The sequence below is a fragment of the Protomyctophum parallelum genome (genome assembly GCF_964188405.1).
Source record: "Protomyctophum parallelum genome assembly, chromosome: 10".
Classification (NCBI taxonomy): Eukaryota; Metazoa; Chordata; class Actinopteri; order Myctophiformes; family Myctophidae; genus Protomyctophum; species Protomyctophum parallelum.
Genome location: NC_139704.1, coordinates 9476826 through 9498398, shown reverse-complemented (window position 1 = coordinate 9498398; position 21573 = coordinate 9476826). Strand labels below are relative to the sequence as shown.

At 42.0% G+C, this 21573-nt stretch overlaps 1 protein-coding gene across 1 annotated transcript; it reads right to left on the bottom strand.

Annotated features, from left to right (window-relative positions):
* Positions 1 to 282: 282 nt before the first annotated feature.
* Positions 283 to 21493, bottom strand: actr2b (actin related protein 2b). Its single transcript, XM_083774453.1, has 9 exons — positions 21359 to 21493; positions 19397 to 19507; positions 14849 to 15064; positions 14545 to 14617; positions 13005 to 13141; positions 12398 to 12547; positions 6045 to 6190; positions 4050 to 4182; positions 283 to 2394 (listed from the first exon to the last, which is right to left on the bottom strand). Exons 1-9 carry the CDS (start codon positions 21404 to 21406, stop codon positions 2224 to 2226), a joined length of 1185 nt encoding a protein of 394 aa, XP_083630579.1. The 5' UTR covers positions 21407 to 21493; the 3' UTR covers positions 283 to 2223.
* Positions 21494 to 21573: the final 80 nt, after the last annotated feature.

Here is a 21573-nt window from a genome sequence, read left to right as displayed (position 1 = left end):
ACTATAAATACTTAGTTTCAAATAATCAATTCCATCTTCTTTTATGCCTGTCTGTAAACTGCTGTACAGTACTGAAACACTGTTGGTGAATCTTAAAGCATTTTGTTTTGACACCAAAATGTCTTCCATACTGTTTGACTTTTGTGCAATCCCCAACTTAACACCGGGAAATAATCAAGTTCACTTATCCCTACTTTTCCAGACCAGTGCAGGAACCTTGTAATTAAGTAATTCAATCGGAATGTTACCTGTGGGTTCAAAAATAACATGCCACACACGCTGTTCCTTATAAATCACTTTTCTTTATTTAAATCAGCGTTAGGCAGTTATGCTATGAACAATAAAGGAAAATAAAACAAAAAGACAGCAACAGAGGAAAATAAAAACACATGAAACATGAGATCCAGTTAACAATAATTGCGCTTGGCACTGGATAGAAGTTCATGAAAAAAGAAAAATTTAAACAAAAAAATATACATGTATCAGACTGAATAGAAGTGCCTCCAATATACATTATGCCAAAACCGTTGGGAATAAAGACCAGGAAAACTTAAATACTAGTCTCAACAGCATCTCCACATCAATAAAATACTAAATTTCTCTCCATGATGTGGTACTCTATAACCGACTTCCTGATCCATCGAACCTCCCTTGCTCTCTACACATCAGTAGATCTCAAAGAATATGATAGGTGAAGTGCTATAGCATCTCCAGACTCCATAATGTCACTACAACTGCTTAAACATACTCATTCAGTTGAAGATCTACAAACGGCAGCGCAAAAAAAGACCCAAAATAGCAACTCCGGTTAGCCCGACCCCTGAACCCTTATATACTGTACCTCAAAGTACCATCACACAGCCGATGACAAGTTCACACGAGCTTGCGTGCATGTTTGTGTGTTTATCTTATCCGTCCCTTATAAACCGTCATCACCATAATTAATTCATGAAAACATGGAGGAACTTCTTTTACCACAATGTATGTACTCCATTTACAATGGTAGTAGTGCACAGCAACGAACAATAAAGGTAAAAAAAAATTAAATTAAAGACATCTTGAACACATATGTCCAACAGAAGGAAAAAGAAAAAGAAATCCCTCTCCCTGAAAAACATCAGAAAAAAAAGAAACAATCATGATATCCTATATAAAAATCGGCATATCACTCCTCATTCAATTGGAATCTGTTCTTATGCGAGTGAAACCGGCCTGTGGCTGTTTGTGGTGCACCCCGATTGTGATACTATGGAGGGTTACAAGCAAGACAGGAAGCTTACTTCTTTTGTGGAACATCACAAACTTCACTAGCAAACCAAATGGGAATAGATTAATAAGCATAGAATACAGCCTTTGAATAATGGCTGGTTAAAGTAGCTAACTAGAGTAGACTCACTGACCAAACGGCTAGGGTTTTAGAACATAAAATTAAGTCCAAATAATGTCTAGAATAGTATATTAGCTTACCAAAGAATAGTGTGTAATCCAGCCACAGCTAAAATGTACCTGCCTTTGGCTTGTTGGCTGGCGTCAGTTTCCCACCCTGATTTATAACCCAATAAACCTGTAGTAAAAGTGAAATATGAATAGAGTGGATAGGCAACATCTCCCTTCAACACCTAGTATCAAGGGAGGGCTTGTACGTAACCTGCGAAGAAGATTGCTTCTCACAGACTGGCGTGGAGGACATCAGCCAACCTGGAGCCAGGTGAGATAAGATACGACTAAACTACAGTCCATCAGAAAGGACAGAAGAGGGGAAGAGTCTAGGAGAGGGAGAAGAGGAGGGCGGTGATGGCATTACTTAACTGACACTCCCCCCTTCTGATGGTTTGGTAGCTACTGAGAAGTGAATAAAAAGAAAGATGGATAAGTTGATATATTCTGCGATAGGGAGAGGAGAGAATGTGTGTATATGTTGGTGTATGTGAGTGTGCATCTGTCAAGCGTGATTTACACTTAGTTGCACACCAGTGTCGCGCCCCGGAAATCTCAGAGCTCACAACGCGTCGGAGTCAGTAAAAAGCAGACCATTCCTGCAACGAATGAGATCCTTGACCAGCGGCATGGAAACATCTTCAAAGGATTCCATTTGAGTGGTTTTGATGCCATACACGTTTTTGAAGGAGTACTGCGTCTCTTTAAACTCCCCATTGGATATTTCTGGTGCGCGACACCTGCATGCAACTAAGAATAACTCTGGCTTCAGAGCCAGGTGGTGCTTTATCTGACAGTAACTCCTAGCTTCTCCAGCACACGGACTCCCTTCTCCTGATATTCCTCCCTGGTAAGCCAGAAGTTATCCTTGTCCTTCATGATGTCAGCGAGCACTGCTCCGCCCAGGAATACCATGTGTTTACGCCTAGGAGGGTCCTCGATGCGGATCTTGAATTTCTGCAACATGGAGAGATGAAGATTTTGAGATGATTAAACTGGAAAGATATTATTTATTTCAAACCCACCGTTTTATCTTAACACGTTATCTTCCAGCCCTCCAGGCCAAAGCATGGCGCTAGTGCCAGAGAAATCCACGTTATAAGCTTACAAGACGGGTCACTTCCGCCCACCCTGTAAGTGATAGCCCTCCATATTTGAGCCACCCACACTCTCATTCTAGGCTATGCATCGATTCACTTTCTTAGCGTGATCAAAGTTTAGACTTTTATAAGGTCGTAGTTAGTCTCATTTTGAGGAGAAAAAGGACTATCAAGCATGCACACAGGCCGGCCACGGCATATCCGTGTGGAGGCTGTCTAACATAAACTTAAAAGCAAAATAAATAAATAATATATATATATATATACATATTATTATTTATTATTGGATTAAATTACATTAAAGAAAGACAGATGTTTACGTTTTGGCACAGGTGGGGGGTGGAGAAGAAAATGGAATACCATGTTCTTGGTATACTCATCGTTCTATCAGTCCATCATTCAATATCTATGCTTTCTTAATTTTGTATAATACAAAACAAAAATTTAACAAACTGAAATTAATCAAGTAATATATAAAACAATGACATTACATTAACCATCTTATTTATTTTTTAAGCCCCATCTGTTTTAATTTGGGCTATTAATTACTTTGGAGCATTTAAACTTTCTGTCAACCTAAGGTAAACACATGTCCATGGCGCCATCTGGTGGCTGTATGACCCTGCCACATTGATTAAGAACCCCATTCAAATCAGAAGAGATTGGCCCTAAACAAGGATGGATTCAGGTTAGCCCAAATTTATTTGCAATTGCAAATTTAGTAAGTTATGAGGATGGGGGATAATTGTGATTATATTCGATTATTCAATTATATTTAATATATATATATATATATATATATATATATATATATATATATATATATATATATATATATATATATATATATATATATAATATATATGTTTCTATGAGAGTGATCCAAAATAGCATCAATATCCAATATTGGATAAAAGGCAGCGTACTCGCTTCCAGATTAGCAAGAAGACTGAAAGTGTAGAGGTGGTGAGAGAATGATTCCATCCACACCACGGCAAGAAGGGGTACATGAGGTTCCTACTCACTACCCCTTCGTTGGACACATGGTTCTACATTGTGACGTGATTGTCATAAATGTGCATGGATGGAATAAAGTAAAATAAAATCTCACAACTGAAAAAAAATTGTCAGGCCAAGTTGTCTACTATTTGAAACAGCATGAAAGGAGTCCCCCCCCCCAACACACTACAGTTTCCTAAACAAATTACAACACTATGTAGAATAATGATGTTAATGTATTATCATGCTAAACCTGCTGTTCTCATCCAGTTGACGGAATTGAGGCTTCAACCTTTGCGTTTATTAAATAAAATACTAATAAACGCTCTTTAACCTATTCTATTGTTATTTGACCACGCAACCTCTTTAATCTTAAAATAGCCAATAACCTAAAATAGACAGCTACTTTTGGTGTGCAACATGAAATCCAAATGGCCGAAATCAGTCGTGACAACTGAGTGAGAACTTAAAATCCACGTACATGTTTTGAAACAGTATATACTTTAAACTCACCGAGAGCTTATCCACATCTCCTTTGAGAACCCGCTCCAGGTAGAGCTGCTTGAGTTCCCTCTCCAGCCGAGACGGCAGGCCGGGGTACATGGTGGAGCCCCCTGACAACACTATGTGTTTATAGAACTCAGACCTGAGAGAGAACAGAGATGATAAAAGATTATACATTAACCCATTCTGACCTGAGATCAGATTCATACGAGGTTTCCACTGGACACCCACTGGTCTGATTAACCCATTCTGACCTGAGATCAGATTCTAAAAATATCAGTCGTTCTTCGATTTTTTCAAAAATAGCAGACCTACAAGCTCGTATCGCGCCACTCGGTGGCGCGATATGAGCTTGTAGATCTGCTATTTTTCAATAGCTAAAGCACGACATGATGCCAACACCAAAATGGGTGCCCGGTCAGAATGGGTTAAAATGCCCAAATGTAATAGTATGTTGTGTCTATAGAGGGATGTGTGGCTGCAGGTACAGTAGAGTACATGAGTATCTGTGTCTACTGTATATTCCAATTGCTTAGTGGTATGTGTGTATTTGCATCAGTGTCTCCACTACAGGTATATTCTAACCATAACCTACATCAGGGGATACAGGGGCTTCCTCCCCTGGGATCATATCCTGCCATCCATCGTGTTTTGAGTTAAGGTTTATCACTATCCTGTATCCAATGTAATCATGTTATAGCAATTTAATAGACACCTCCATCAGACAACAAACACAGTATGTTGATTGGACCCCTAAAAATATGCTCCACAGAAATGACCTGTTTTACAAGAAGAGCACACTAATTTATCAGTTGTCTAGAGACTTCAATTAAATAACCATGGTTGTACATGGTTTTGCTTGAAGATAATGCAACAATTATTTTGAGTGACAAGCCAAAGTGACAAACTCTTTCCCCCCAATCAAATAAAATAGGGATTTTAACATCAAAGACAGATTACCCTAATTATTTATGCTATTTCTTTTCAGGCTGTTCTTGCCTTTATTGATAGTTCAGTGTAGAGAGAACATAGTGTATTAAAAGGATAGACTGAACCGGAGTGACAGCCACAGCCCCCCCCCCCCCCCCCCCGCTATTCATTTCAGTTTTTTTTCGATTTGCAAACGGGCGCTCAATGTTAAATCCCAGCTGCACAGGTTTTCCTCGCCATAACTCCACGGGTCCGCTTGCAGTCCCCGCTCTTACCACTACGGCCGAGCGCCTCAACGTTGGAGAGAATCACTGGGGGCTTGAGAGACGGGTAACAGTGACATGCCGCAATGGTCCGCCGAGCTCGGGAATTTAACCTGAGACTCGCTGTCAGTAGGGAGGGATGCACAATAATTATCTGCACGATAATTATTGGCCCGATTACATTAATAATTGATAATATATTGTATATATATTCTTTATTTTATATATTTTTTATATGCTTGCAGTTCTGCTAAATGAATAGTTGCGTAAACAATAGTAGCCAACAAACTGCAGCGTCGCCTAAAGTTTGCCACACAACGAGCACACGTGTAAACTAGCAATGGAACGAACAACACTCTCATAGCCAACGTTAATCAAACAACGAGCACACGCTGGCTCGAATGACACTTATGACACTCCACGACAACAGTAGCGGTGGGGCGAAGAAACACCCTCGATGCTAATGCTAGCCGTCTGCTACTTACCATATAAAGAAGTCGAACGAAAACAGCTCACGCAGTCTCTTAAGGACGCTTCAAGCTTCAACCACACTGTTTACAAGACTTTTTTGGCGCGGCTGTTAGCACAAACGACCTACGCTTCCATAGCGAAAGATGAAAAGAGGCCGGACCCTGGGTACGGGTGCCCTATATCGGTAGCCCCACGCCCACAGGGGGGTCACGAGTGACACATTTATTAACATTCGACCTATGCAAGCACGTGAAGTATATCCAGGTGTTGAAAACACCGCCCTCTAGCGGTCAGAATGTATGAAATAGAAATGCATCGGTGTGTGCATGTGCGGTGGTACCTGGTGTCTATGTCAGCTGCCTGAATGGTGTTGAATAGCAGTTCGGCCACACCGACCCCTTCCACGTTGATGAGGTGGGGCTGGAACAGAGCCTCAGGCGCCTCAAACCGCTCCCCTCCTACCTTTATCAACCTACCATCAGGAAGCTGGAGATTGAGGTTGAGAGGATGATATGAGAGGATGCATGAGTGGTAAACGGATAATGGTTATTGTAGTTGTCTTTTGTCAGGTGTGTGCTGTAAACAACACAAATAACTCTGCCTTTTTTCACTTTACCAAATGTAACCAGACGTGCAATGCAAAAAATAAATACTACAATTCAGGTATGAAGCCGCAGGCTGTATACATTTCATCCCCGGGTCACATTTGGCCCACAGGCCACACTTTGGACAGCCCTGACCTACTGTAAAAGGTAATTTTTGGAACTTATCTTGTGTATTATGCCCAAATCCTTCTGTAGGTAATCGGGGGATTTGGGCTACTTTTTGGCAGTGTTGCTCATTCCACGATTGCACGATCCTTACAAGTTATACCTCGTTGTAAAGGTGACTAACCCACGATAACAAAATAGAATACCATACCAATTGGTATTATTGAAGGGGAGAAATAATTGACCGGAATTAAATTATTTTGAGGAGTTTATAATATACATAAGGGAACATATAGGTGTAGCCTATATATTAAGTAGAAGCAGTGCATGTGTGCGTTTCCATAAAAAGGCTTCATTCAGCTGTGGCCAGAGGGAGGAAGTGGAAGGCAGGCCAGCCTCCACCGCACTGTGGCCACACAGGAAATGATGTCAAACTCAGTTCAGGCCCCTTCGGCCAGAGTCACATTGCCCTCCTTGTTTCACCACACGCACGAGCGTGCACAGTCACATGGCCTCACTCAAACACTCACAAAAAACACTTCCCACCTACTCACAAGTACAGAAAGACAATATGCCCTTGATATAGGCAAATTTATGTGCATTGTCTAATGTCCATGTCAGAGTGACAGTGAGTTTTCACTGTGTTGATTGATGCCACTCACATTGATGCATATTTCAGCTGAAAATACATCTTTGACACTTTTACTTACAAGCATAAATTAGGCTCTTGCTCAAGGGCCGCAGTGACAAACGCAGATCTTAGTAGTTTTGATATTCCTCAAGAGATTTTCACTAGAGATAGGTACTATTTGTAAAAAAGCAACCCTACTGGAACAGCATTTCACCCTTGTTATGTTTCGGTAACAGAAAATTCAGCTAGTCAGCACAGCTGTCCTGTCCTAACGCAGCAGCTTACAGAGTCAACACAGGACATGTGGTTTTCTTAACCCGCCCACCCCCCCTCCCTCCCAAATTCTCAGGTTTGGTTACTTAAAAAATACTTTTCAAATAAAAGCCTTGTGGGAGAAGTGGTCATTTTCCATCATGATTCTATTTTGAGCTCAACATGAATCATAAGAAAAAGTCTTTTGGAAATGAACATCCCCTTAGGCTCGATTTTGGAAATGGATTGCAATTCTTAATGGTAACAAAAAAGAAGCAGCATATCTAACCCCCAAAACAGCTGCTGAACACATCTGACCATATATGGAGTTTTCCCCTTTTCACAGTCTAAATGTGGAAGGAGAAAATGTGGTGAGACCAAGTTGAGACAAGTTATCTACACGGTGTCCATGAGAGGGCAGCAACACTGCCAACCTCCACAATGCCTGAGTATCTCAGAACAAACAACAAACAGCGTCTGATTACACCATAGCTTGTGCAGTGTCTAATCATCTAAGACGGTAACCAGAGAACTCGCCGGTTTTCCGACTCGCTGCGGTTTAGTGCTTTTTAGTTTTACTTCACCTTGATTTAAATTGCACTGAATTGAGAGAGAGGATAGTTGTTTAGAGTTGACACTAGATGAAGTAGGAATGCTAAAGTTTAAACACCAAGTACCAAAACAATGTAATTCATTAGTAAACAATATCCTGAAATATCATTGGTACCATCATTGGTATTCACATACTCACCTTTTTATCATTATCTAGCTGACCATTTAATTGCACAAAATAATTTGATCACTTAATCTGTGGGTTTGACATACTATACTATATGAAGCCAGCATGTTAGCATAACGATGAAGACATTGAAATGTGTTTCTCTCCACTTTTCACTGCAGCGAGTTGGTAAACCGGCGAGTTCTCTGGTATTATCAAAAACAGGGATTCTCAACCTGGGGGTTGAGGACCCCTCGGGGTCCCGAATTTAATTGGGGGGGGGGTCCCCAGATTATTAAAAAAACTTTCCTTAATGATGATCTGGTTTAAATATTTATTTATGATGCATTTCTCTATTATTAAGGTTATTGTAGCGGTCAATTTGTATTGGGGTACTGAGGGGGGCAAGGGCGGGGGTCACGAGACATGGCCAAAGCATTTCCGGGGATCCCCAGACAAAAACCTTGAGAACCCCTGAGCTAAGTGTGTGTCTGTGTCTCTGTGTCTCTGTGTGTGTGTGTGTGTGTCTGTCTGTGTGTGTGTGTGTGAGTATGTGTGTTTATGTGTGTGTGTGTGTGTGTGTGTGTGTGTGTGTGTGTGTGTGTGTGTGTGTGTGTGTGTGTGTGTGTGTGTGTGTGTGTCATGTAAGATGATGTGCAGGAATACAAATATCCAGACTACCCCAGATTTGCAAACTGGCAATTGCATGTTCCTGTGAAGTCCATATTCATCAAGTCTGCAAGGGAACTAATGCAGACTATCGTGCAGATTTTCAGAGTCAGTCTTTTGGGTGCAGACTTACCAGTGGATTAACCAAAATGCATAGCAATAAGGAATGGATGTGAGTGACAACACAATATCATGTTTCACTTAAAATCAAACTATTGGTAACCTACAGTAAAAAAGATAACAAAACATTTTAGACACATTTTAAGACACTAGCAATTGCAGTGACACCTAAAGTAATAATAATCACGGCCACAAACGGTAATCCGTCTCCCTTCTCACGCATCACACCCCTGCACCCTAGCACACTTGACATATGCAAAGCAATTCAGTTACAGCACGTAAATCAAAGACCCGAAGTATGTCAGTCTTCTAGAGCAGGGGTTTTCAACCGGTGGTCCGCGGCCCCCTGGTGGTCCGCGGAGGTACTGCTGGTGGTCCGCAGGCAGGCATTCAGAAAAGTTATATTTTTGCCTTTTTTTTCTTTACTTTTTTTTTACCTTTCTAATATATAATATAAAACTTATTTGCACTCTTTTTACTTGTTTGTAAATAATAATAATAACTTAAGTCGAATCTAACATTCAAAAAGTCAAGTGCTCAAGGTGTCAAATAAACCAAAAAAAAAAGCTGACAGAGTCATCAGCTGCCAGCGGAACAACCATCCTGCTCTTCCACCCAACGCATGCATGCTTACCGTGTTTGCTGCCCAAGGCAAGCAAATAATAATACGTTTGGGAAAGTCAAATCTCCCTGCCATAGAGTTATAATATCTGCCGCGGATCGATTGAATAGTAATAATAGTAATAATCACATAATACGTGATGTATTCACTATTCAATGTGCAACTTCTCAGTCTATCGTTGCCGAAAAGGCAGAGCTACAAGCTCACAACGCGATGCAACCAGGTGCGGGCTCCACCGGGCCCGTCAGCGTCGCGTCTCCGTCAGGGAATGTTCCCGTTTTAATCAATGAAGGGTGGCTCGCCCAGGCCGTAGCGTAACGGTCTGGGCACCGGACTGGTGATCCAGTCGCGGTGTGCCGCGGGTTCGACTCCCGGACCCGACACGGCCTTTACCGCATGTCATCCCCCCATCTCTCTCCCGTTTCCTGTCAGCCTACTATCTGTCCCTTAAAAAATCAATAAAAGGCGTAAGCCGCAAAAAAAAAAAAAAAAAAAAAAAGAAATTAAGGGTGGCTCCACTGCACACGTTGTGTTGCGTTGCGTGACTGCATTAAAATTGCCCCGGTTGGCCGGTTCGTTTTTTGACGCACACGACGGAGGCGCAACACGCCCGGTGGAGCCCCGGTGTGAGCTTGTAGATTGGCTATTTTTGGTGCCTGACACCGTCGTACGATGATGTATACATTACGCTTTTAAAGTGACGGTACACAATGAACAGTTCCCTCTGTATGTTAGAAAGGTACTGTATAAGGCCCTAGTAAAATGTAGTGCAGGTTGGTTAAAATAAAGAGAAGATTATTAAAATAGAATAAGATAAAAAATATATATTCTGTTTCTGTGTGTGTGTGTGTGTGTGTGTGTGTGGGGGGGGGGGTTGTCAGAAACAAACCTACTGTGACTGTCAATTTCAAATGCACCAAGTGTCAAATGTGAAATGGATTATTATTTTGAGACTTTTTTTGAGTCCTGCTTAGTACAAGTAAAAAACACTTTAGTAAAACTTTTGATAATAAAATACTTTGAAACATTTTTGTCCAGCTCATGAATGTAGCCTTTGATAGTGTGATTAGTGAGTAACAAGTAAGAAGAAAACAAAAACAATCTTAACCCATGGTGCATGAATGCCCCACCACTATTGTGTCGGGTGGGTCCATCGTAGATCTACGATGAACCCACCCGACACAACAGTGGTGGTCCCCAGGCTGCTGCTAGTCAGAATGGTGGTCCCTGGATCAAAACCAGTTGAAAACCCCTGTTCTAGAGTCTAGAAGATTGGGAAACAGTGGTCTAGAATCTAGACCACTGTTTCCCAAACATTGGGTCAGGACCCATTTGTGGGTCGCGGATGCATTTTTATGGGTCCCTTTATTTTTAATTATTTCAATAAAATCTTTTTTCATGTTTTCGTGAAGAAATAAAACAGATTTTTATTTTTTACATAAATTAGAAAACAAATGTTTAAGTAGTAGTGAAAATAGGCAATCTACAAGCTTACGACGCGGCACGAAGCAACGCATTGTGAGCTTGTAGAACCACTGGTCTAGACCAGGGGGGCAGTCAGCCAGATATTTCGTGAAGCCTCATTTGAAATCGGTAGTTCATATAATGGCCTGTTGTGGCGCTGGACTGGACCCAAAAAGCCCCATAGCTCCATAGAGGCCCATGTATTTTGGCCCAACTTCACCTAGACTGTATTACCTTAATAAACATGGTCATGAATACTTTCTTCTTCCAGTCACTAGTTTAAAGTCTCATTTCTAATGTCATAATATTCTTTTTGGAAAATGATGGTCCCATTAATTAAAAAAATGACCATAAAGTCGCGTATGTTCTGAGGGGCGTGGCTACCGTTACAGTCTATGATCGGGATTCCCCTCCCACTCAAGAGTCTTCTCCTCCCACTCGAGTCAAAATAAAAACCAACGGAGAAGAAGGGGGGAAGTCCCGCCTCGTTGTCTGGGCAGCCAATGACCAGCTGGTACAAAACGGAACCAGCCAATGGCCAGCTGGTACCAAAAGATGGCGACTTACATCAGGAATTAGCATATCATTACAGGCTTCATTTTACGTTCATGTTAGACCCGGGGAACGCTTTGTCCATATTTTTTACAGTCTATGGTCTAGACCAGTGTTTCCCAACCTTTTTTGTCCCAGGGAACACTTTACATAGCCTAAAAATCTCGGGCACACCTAGATATGTCCCATCTATATACATATAGCCTACATACATTATGTATGTGTATGTAGTGTGTGTATATATATATATATATATATATACATACAGTGTTGGGATTAATAAAGTGACAACTTTTACAATATCTCCATTACCATTATCCAAATTAATTCCTTATTATATATTTTTTCTTTAAATACATTTTGGAGAAGAAAATTGCTCATATGCAATGTGAAATGCCACCTAATCCTTTTCCTTGTCTTTATTATGGGCCAACTTGTGAAAGCTGCATGGTTTTATTGTGAAGGGTCTCAGTTCTCACAGCCTGCTTATTTCCACGTGCTGAAAATAGCTGATCGACAAGCTCGCAACGTGTTGTGAGCTTGTAGATCAGCCATTTTCAGCATGCAAGCATAACACGTGTACGACGAAGAATAAATCAGGCATCACTGCGCTTCTGTGGAGGGAGGGAGATATATTTTGTTGGCCGAACGAGGCGATCATGTTTGGACATCTATGGACAGCTATTTTGGACAGCTATTATTCGTGGCACATTATGTTTAATCACAACAACGTTATGGTCCTTTACCTCCTCAGTGTTTGGGTCGGGACATGTAGGACTGTATGTGTCTACAACCGGACACATAAAAACGGCACACCAAAGCTCCGCGACACACAGGTTGGGAAACACTGGTCTAGACATTTGGATTCAGCATGTGTGGCATGCTGACTGACTGAGTGTTGATGAGTGTGTGTGTGTGTGTGTGTGTGTGTGTGTGTGTGTGTGTGTGTGCCTACCGTGTAGGACTCCACCAACACAGTGGTCTCCAGGGCAAGTTTCTGTTCCTGTTCGATGTTGTATCCTACATAGCACAGCTTCTCCTTCATCATACGCACCGTCTCAAAGTCTGCCGAGTGGTTGAAGGCGTATCCCCTCAATAACAGTAACTGTACCAGGAGATGAGACAGCAATTAGATTCATGTACATTTTCAGGTGATATGGTCTTACTCAGAGCAACTTTCAGTTGTTTAAAGTTTAAACCTTAACCGCATTTCACCAACTGTAAAGCGTGTAAGGGTCAGAGCAACAGTGTTCCTGTGTTCTCCGATCACATACAGTACAGTAAGGGGAACATTCCACCGCAAGAAATGTGACAGCAGCTAATATAAAAGATGGAAGGAGATTTTTCTTTTCACTAGCAAGTAACAGATTTTGTACCTGAAATTGTCATATGATGGAGAGGTTTCTAAGAGCCAGGCATGTTTTTAGCTGTTATAAACAACATTTAAATGATTTGTTGCCACATCCCAGAGTTGGCTTGGCTCTGATTTAGGCGGAAATGAAAAGGCTCAATGGATTAACCCAGTGCCCCAAATTGAGTTTCATGCCTTTTGACCTTGTTACCTTGATGAGGTAGCGGGTGATGTCCCTGCCTGCGATGTCTAAACGTCGTGTCAGATGGGGAAGGCTGAAGCCCTCGTACACTGGACAGATGTGTGTCACACCGTCACCTGAATCCACTACCACACCAGTCAGAAGACCTGAAAATGTACACACAAAATGTATTTACAATATACAGTACACACATAAATGGGTATATTATACACACCCCGAACACATATACGCAATTCCGCATGCATACACACACAGGTGCAAGCACACTAGGGCTGACCCCAAAAAAATCGATTAATCGACGTTCAATCGATACGCACGGGAATCGATTATTTTTTCGAATAGTCATTTAAAAAAAAGCGTCCGCTTTTGGTCCGCGAGACGGCCCCATTTGGTCCGCGAGCCATGCTCGCGCCTCGCAGCACCGCAACGCCTCCTCCCCTCTCCCCCTCACTCGTGGTAACAACAAGGAAGCCAACACACAGCAGCCTGCAGTCATGCCGCCACAAAAGAAATCTAAAGTGTGGTTGCATTTTAGAATATGCAAGGAGTGGTGTGTCAACTATGTTACAAGAAATTGGCGTATCACATACGGGATGGCCCAAGTGGGGCGAAAATTTCACGCACCCGACCTCCTGGGCTCCGAGGGACTTCCAGGCGCGCTAATTTGCGCTGCGGTCATACGCACTTTTCTACCCCAAGAAAGAGCCTCGTCGGAAGGGTCTGAGAGCAGCGTAGACCGCGGTGCAAATTAGCGCGCCTGGAGCTCCAGGACTGGTGCTTTTTTTGGTGTTTTCACATCGCGCACCACCCCCTCCCCCCCACACAAAATAATATTATACACAAACAAGCACAAAAATATATACACACAGTAAAGTTCAATCTCAAACACCATCAACTAGGTGTTGGCCAGGTTGGTTGGGTGAATAATACTTAAAAGCAAAAGATAAGCATTAGTAAGTAAAAGATAAGTAATGTAATAATTAACTACAAATAAGTTATCTGTAAGTAACCTACAGACCAGACCCCATAAACAAACAGTGTTTGTTTTATCCTATTGCAAGTGCTAAATTGGGGGTCAATAACATGTGGAGGACAAGGGGTTTCACATAATTTGTTAAACAGAAACATCTTACATTAATATGAATTTTATTTTGTTTTGTGTTATGTGATTGCAGTTAAGTACTGTAAGTTGAAACAAAAATACAAAAGGAATCACCCTGCTCCACATTGAATCATTTACACACACAAACATCTGGGACCTATACACAGTAAACCACAGGTTTTATTCAAAAACATTTTACTCCCTATGAGGAATTTTGGGTTATGAGCCTTGCTCATGGGCACCTTGAAATGGCTTGAAATATATATGGGTTTTCTATGCATTTTTCACTCTTGCACCATCCACATGTTCCACATCCTCAAATCTATGCCCTTCGAGTTACAAGCAATATGATCTCACAATAAAGCAATCTTGTATTGCAAAAAAATCTTTGTTGTAAATAGGTCAAAGCACTTAACTTGCAGCCATAACATTCATGTGTAGGCTTACCTTGAGCATAAAGCGTAAGCACAGCTTGTATAGCAATGTAGACGCCTGCAAACTGGTAAGTCTCAAACATCACCTGCAGAACAATGGATTGTCAAAACCAGACAGGAAAAACAAAAACTAGTAAAAACACAACAATTACCATAGCAACACAATGGTATCGCACTCATATCCTCTGTATTGAAACAGACAGGTGGAATGCATAAGGAATAGACTAGATCTAAATCTCAAGTGGGATTTAATCCTCATCCAGCAGAGCCACTATGTGGATGCAGACTGCAGAGATGAGGGTCTTGCCTACTCTCACCTCAATGATCTTCTCTCGGTTCTTGGTGGGGTTCATGGGCGGCTCAGTCAGCAGAATCTTGCAGTTGCGGGACTCAATATTGAGCTTCTCTGGGCCGAAGGTGTAGTCCCAAAGATGCTTCATGTCATCCCAGTTCCTGACAATGCCGTTCTCCATTGGGTAGTTCACCTCAAGCATGGAACGCAGCTCACTGGCCTCATCACCCACCATCAGGTCCTGGGAGAGGACAGAGGAGAGGACAGCAGAGCAAAGTTTGATTGATGATTGTAAAACATTGTCAAGTTCAGTGCCTTTTGCCACCCTATATACTTCATATAGAATATGGTTCTAATTCTATACATGGTCCGATCCTTTCTTCCGTCGACAGCCAAAGCAGTTGTCAGTCAAGGAGGGCAAGAGAAGTAGGCAACTTTATCCCCTCTAGCCTAATGTATTAATATTTAGGTATAAGCACTCAATGTAATCCTATCTTTCACTCCATTAATCAGAATTATGAGGGCAGCAATAACACTTCTTGTCCAATTGTCCAATTAGGAAATCAACGTTCTTCCCTTTCATATGAAATTAGTTTCCCCAGCATGCACAAGACAGCAATTTCCATGCATTTGACTCTCATGACCATCAACTCTTGATCCTCTAGCTATAGCACAAGATTGATAAAACACCACCATCCAGACATAAAAATCAAATCAAACCAGCAACCGGCCATGCAAAACCTGGCAATGTGAACCAGCTGCAACGTAAACCATGTACACCAATTGATTAGCTGAGTGTTAGCCAGACAGCCAAGCATCTCACATTCCACTGGGAGACATCAAAAGCCTACAGACGGCGGCCATTTTATGGGTTCACCCTGTGGGCTTTGGCACCGATTAGAGTCCCAGTAACAGGCAACACATCCGTGTGTTTTCAATAAAAGGAAGGGAAAAAGAAAACATGTGGTTTTGTCTCCTGCCTAGTGCCTTCGTATGTCTGTCTTGTTGTAATCCTGATGGTGCAGGTCACCTCTGCTACAGTTTTAGCAGAAAACACTTTCTGGCAGTGTGGGACATGTGATCTCGACATGTTGATTGGAAAATGGAAATATATAGATCTAGTTCAATTTAGGAAACTAATCAATAATGCAATGTTGTCTTCATGCATATAGTTCTTATTACCCAGGCTGTTGCTATTAGCTAACCTGGAGCTTCAGATTCTGCTACCTGAGGTCTGTGGAAGTGTTATGATTATGAGACCCAAAATAGAGTCAGCACAGGGAAAGGGGTGGTCCAGTATGTTAACAGAACATCAGCAGCAAGAAGAGTGGAACTCGTCCAATTTTTATTTTAGCCCCTCCATCAATAATAACAGCTGGTCGACAATCATCGCAGCTATTTCTGCCACACTTGCAGCCAGGGGAGAGGAAGTGCATTAGTGCAGTGTATGTGTAATTCATTTCTTTTTTTATGTCAGAGAAACATGAGCACCAGTCTATGAATTGATTGCATAGGGCCTAAATGGAAACAAGACTATTCAAACAATCAATCAAAGTCTGTCAACAGGTCTGAAAGCCTGATTTGTACGCCTTTGTCATACACTGAATATAGAGGGTATGCGAATGCATAAAGTGAATGGCAAATCGAGTGGCAAAGTGAGTTTAATGTTATTTAACGTTGTTTAATGCAATCATATTGGCCTTTTCTGTTTGGATGCATGAGCTGTCAATGCTAGAAAGTAATTATTTGGCACTCAGTAGGCGTTCCCGCATAACTTCCTGGTTTGATGATGATGTCACACTATATTTGGAGTATAACTCAGGGTTGTTAAACTTATAGCAGAACACTCAAAACTCCATTCCTCATAATTCAAACCAAAGCCGAGCTGTTGAACAAAAACAATGTGAGTAGGGGGAAAAAAACTGGTTAAACAATTAAGAGAAAACAGGAAGAACAACAAAATCAAGCAAACAAAAACAATGACATTTTGGTAGTGGTTCAAACATGAAGTCAGGCAACCAGGGCATGGACAGGAGGCGCACACCAACCTGCACTTACCATCTTCTGGGGGTTCTACTTCAACATGAGGGGTGGGGTAGGGGGAGGTGGACAGATAAAAAAATATAAAAACACAACAGAAATAAAAGCAAAGATTGAACAAGAGGAGAGGAGACCGAGATAGGGCGCCATTCAAAATAAAAAATACCATACAATCACCTATCCTGATCAACAAGAAAACTGCCAAATCACCAATGAGTAGATCCGATCTGAGCAGTCTCTCTAGTCTACAGCTGTCAAAAGGCTCATGGAGAGGCTCATCAATCCAATCAAGCCTGATTGAATGGCAGGTTGTGCCCTGGCCACGCACAGGTGTGGGAGGCTATATAAGTGGCCTAGCTGCACTCATTTCCCAAAACCCAGATCACCAAACCACTGCTGCCTGTCTCCCAAACATAAACCTACACCTTCTATCACCTCCTGCAACCTGTGTGCGTCCAAGAGCAAACGTAAGTCTGGATCATTTAGCCACCGTTTGTTCTCCCCTGCACAGTGGGGGTTAATCAGCACACATCCTGACTTGATGATTATATTATTTATTACCTTGGATATGGAATGAGCTGCCAGTTATGATTTGTTTGTTGGATATGTTTATAATTCCAAATATTGTATATTTCTGTTTCCTTTGTACAGCACACACACACACACACACAAATGTATCATTAAAGATACCACAAAGGTTCTCTGTCTCCGCCTCCTCTCCTTATGGTCAGCCTGACCCGTGACCATCACCTGTTCACCACTGTCAGTCACTAACCTGAACCTATTTCCGAGAGACACTCTTTCAACAGACTAATTGAAGTTGTTGCATGAGAGTGTCACAACCAAGTATATATTAGGCTAACTAGCATTCCTTCACCCTTATAGCGGATACCAAATACACCTGTTGAAGACTAGGGCTTCGCAATAAATCACAAATTTACAATATTGACTTGCATTTTCTAGAACAAGAGGGGTTGCATTTCTTTTATTTTAACGAAAGTAAAGGTACAATTCTCTCATAGTATTCTGGTGTAAGAGCTTTTAGTCGTTTCTGTTGCTATTTCTGTTTTTCCAGGTTTCTTGGTGAAAAGAAATAGATGGCTAAGACGGCACAACAACACGTCGTCAACTCGTCGTCATGTACAGGAAAATTAGTTGATATGAAATGGACTTAAATAGACGTAAAATTACCACAGTGTTAGTGCCATTCAGGACACCCCTTTTGGTGTTTTAAGCATTATGTTCATCTTTAGATGTTGAAAAATAGCAGATCTACAAGCTCATAGTGTGGCACCGACTCCACCGAGTGCCGCGCTACGAGTTTGTAGATCTTTTTGAAAAATCTTGAAAATGTGGCGCAAATCTTTGAATATATATTCTTTCAGAGCTAACTTTTTTTTTTTTTTTAAGATTTTTTTGCGGCTTACGCCTTTTATTGATTTTTTAAGGGACAGATAGTAGGCTGACAGGAAACGGGAGAGAGATGGGGGGATGACATGCGGTAAAGGCCGTGTCGGGTTCGGGAGTCGAACCCGCGGCACACCGCGACTGGATCACCAGTCCGGTGCCCAGACCGTTACGCTACGGCCTGGGCCAGAGCTAACATTTTTAACTCAAATACTTATTTGATTCTGGAGGGGTCCCTGTCTGGAACAACATTTTCAGATGGGGGGTCGGCGGCCAATAGCGTATCATTTTTGGGGTACTTGACATGAAAAACTTTTGACAACCACTGACATAGAAACAAAATTATTTTTATTTATTTTTAAGCCTGACACAGAACTCCCGGGAGAGAATTTCCCATTAATTTTTCCTGAGGTTTCAAAAAATCTTACAACTCTCTTTCTAAAAAAATAGAACAAATCTATGTTAGCCTGTGCTGAACTATTGCTACTGCCATTTAGCTTTGTATGAGTTAATGGGGAATTCTCTTCTGGGCCTGTCGTCGTCATGAAAGGGGGTGGGACTGCGACGCTACCCTGTTCTGACATCACAATGGTGTTCTGACATCAGTGATGCGACCTCACCCTAATCACACCTGATCAGATCACCCCCAACGGGCACTGATCACCCCTAGATCTCCATATATAGAGCTGGCCTGTTCTGACATCACAATGATGCCGACATCACAATGATGCACGACCTCGCCCATCATTGATCACACCTGCTCATCCCCCAACGGGCACTGTTCTAGGACAGTATAATGACAGTATGCTGTATTTTTGAGGGGTGCTATATATACAGCTTTTTGTCCTAACCCCTTTCACATTTGCCATAGACAATGAAAGGAGAATTTATGACATTATATGTCGGTCGTATGTCGGTGGTGTCCGTCGGCCAGTCAGGGACTGGCTGATTACGTAACTAAAGTACGTTTGGTGATCAGCTTAGTCCAGTAAATAAAGGAAATGAATCCACTCAGTTTGGACAAAATTGGATTATTTTGTTTCTCAACTGATTCTGTCAGGACATTAGATACAAAATCTACCAAAATCTGCTCACTGCTAATACCCTAAATTTGCCTTGGCCTTACCTTGATCTCAATGTTTCCCACTTTGGCAGTGGAACGAATGATGGGCCTCCCGACCAGCGCAGGGAAGATGTGCTCTGGGAAGTTGGAGCCTGCATAGCCACACTTGACAAACTAAGGACGAGGGAATCAAACAGAAAGAAGACATGACACATTTTGATGAAATGCAGATTATTATGCCTACTGTATGCATTCGCAGTAGTAACATTTAGTTTGTCCATTTAAAAGTTGCATAGTGTTCAAACTTGCAATAAGAAAAAACTATAAATCAGTGGCTAGCCGCAAGAAACGTAGATGCTAGAATGCTATCTGGCATCCAAGTTGCAATACCAGCCCAATGATTGAAACCGAAAAGTCCTATCTGATTTGATTAAAATTACATTAAAACTCACCAAGTTTACAGCTCTACGGAAAGCTCTGTCAAGTCTATGTTTCATAAAAATCCACAATAGACATGTTATGACTAATGGGCTATTTTCTGTCAATAAATTGTGTGCAGGTAAGATTTCGAGTTTGGAAGCGGTTTCAATCAATGGGTCAAGGGTTTATTGCAACATAGATGCCAAATAATAGCAATATATGTTCTAAGTTGCTTGCAGCTACCTTCTGACTATGTATGTTGGGTCCTCTTTTCTTTGTATATTGCTCGACTATGTAAGGTTCCTTAAAACTGTCAACACACCTCTCCAGTAACTACTGTCACCAATACCACTTCCTGTACAGTGGTCATTTCACTGCACACACTTCACTTGATGTACTGTATGAATAAAACCTCTTGAATCTCAGTGGGCTTTGAATAACTTTCCAGTCCAACACACATCATAACCATAACCACGTTAACTCTACTTTCAAGCAAAAAAAATAAACTGAGCTGTGGATTTTATTTAACTGCTGACTGGGGTAAATCCCCCTTACAGGGCTGATTTCCAGTGAGTCAGTCACTAAATATAAACACGGGACGTTGCAACGATTGTACGTTGGAATGACATCATTCCTGATTCATTCCATTTGCCGACAGTAAAAACACAAGTGCTTCTTAAAGCAGCACACTTTAAACGGCACTCGTTTAATATATTCGACTTCCGTTTGCTGGCTCCAACTATGCAAGTTTTGACAGGGCAGGGGGCCATCGTCTCATTCATTTTAGAGCACTAAATGAAGTGTTGTTCTGTGCTGGCCTGGCAGTGTGTGCTGCTGCACATGAATACATACCGAAATCACGCAGATCAAGGCAGTCAGACAAAATCTGCCGTGACCACCGTTATACAGTAACGTCGCGAGTTATATTTGTATTTAATTTAAGTTATCCGTGCAGTTATCACGTCTCACGACACCTTTCCTCACGTCAGTTCAACAGCGATCCGCAATCATTCGGAATAACACCGGTTAGGCAACAGCGCACAGGACATGAATATATAGAGAAATTCGGGTTTTCTACTTCTCCATGTTACACTTTTCACATAGATTATCACGGACTTTAAATGTGTCTGTCTGGCCATTTCGAAACGGTGGGCTTGAATGATAGCAGCCAGCTAGCTGCCGTTAGCTACCGTGCTGTCAGCTAGCCCCATATGTTCCCTCTCCCTACGCTCATTCTGGAGCTACAGAATGAGCGTAGGGAGAGGGAAAATATGGGGCTAGCTGTCAGCTAGCTATAGCATATAACAGAGCTGTTAACGGTTACCTCCATAAGGAAATGTGCGGTCAGAATATATATTCTGTTTTCATCACATAGTTTAGCGGCAACTCAGCTGGATATCAGTCTGTTCTCTGAATGGGTGAACATTGCTCTGCTAAGCTATGTGTGTTACCCACCCATTGACGCTAGCTAGCGTTAATGCTGACAGCATATAGCAAGCTGCCCCACTTCCTGTTTCAGCAAACGGTTCAACAGAACTGCGCCGCCGAACCGCGACCGAAAAACAACCGTTCAATGAGGGACGAGTCCGAATACAATCTACTCACCCCGGTTCCGTTGTCGCAGACCACCACTTTCCTTCCCTGGCTGTCCATTTTTGCAAAAACCCAGTTGCCACCGAACCTCCCTCAACTTTCTTCAGGCAAGCCGGAAGACACACCTACCAGCCACCAGCCCGGCCGAACGAAGGGAGGGGATCTTTCGTTCCGGTAGTCTATTATACATCCCATTGGCCAAAGGGACGGTCACGCCGTGATTGGGT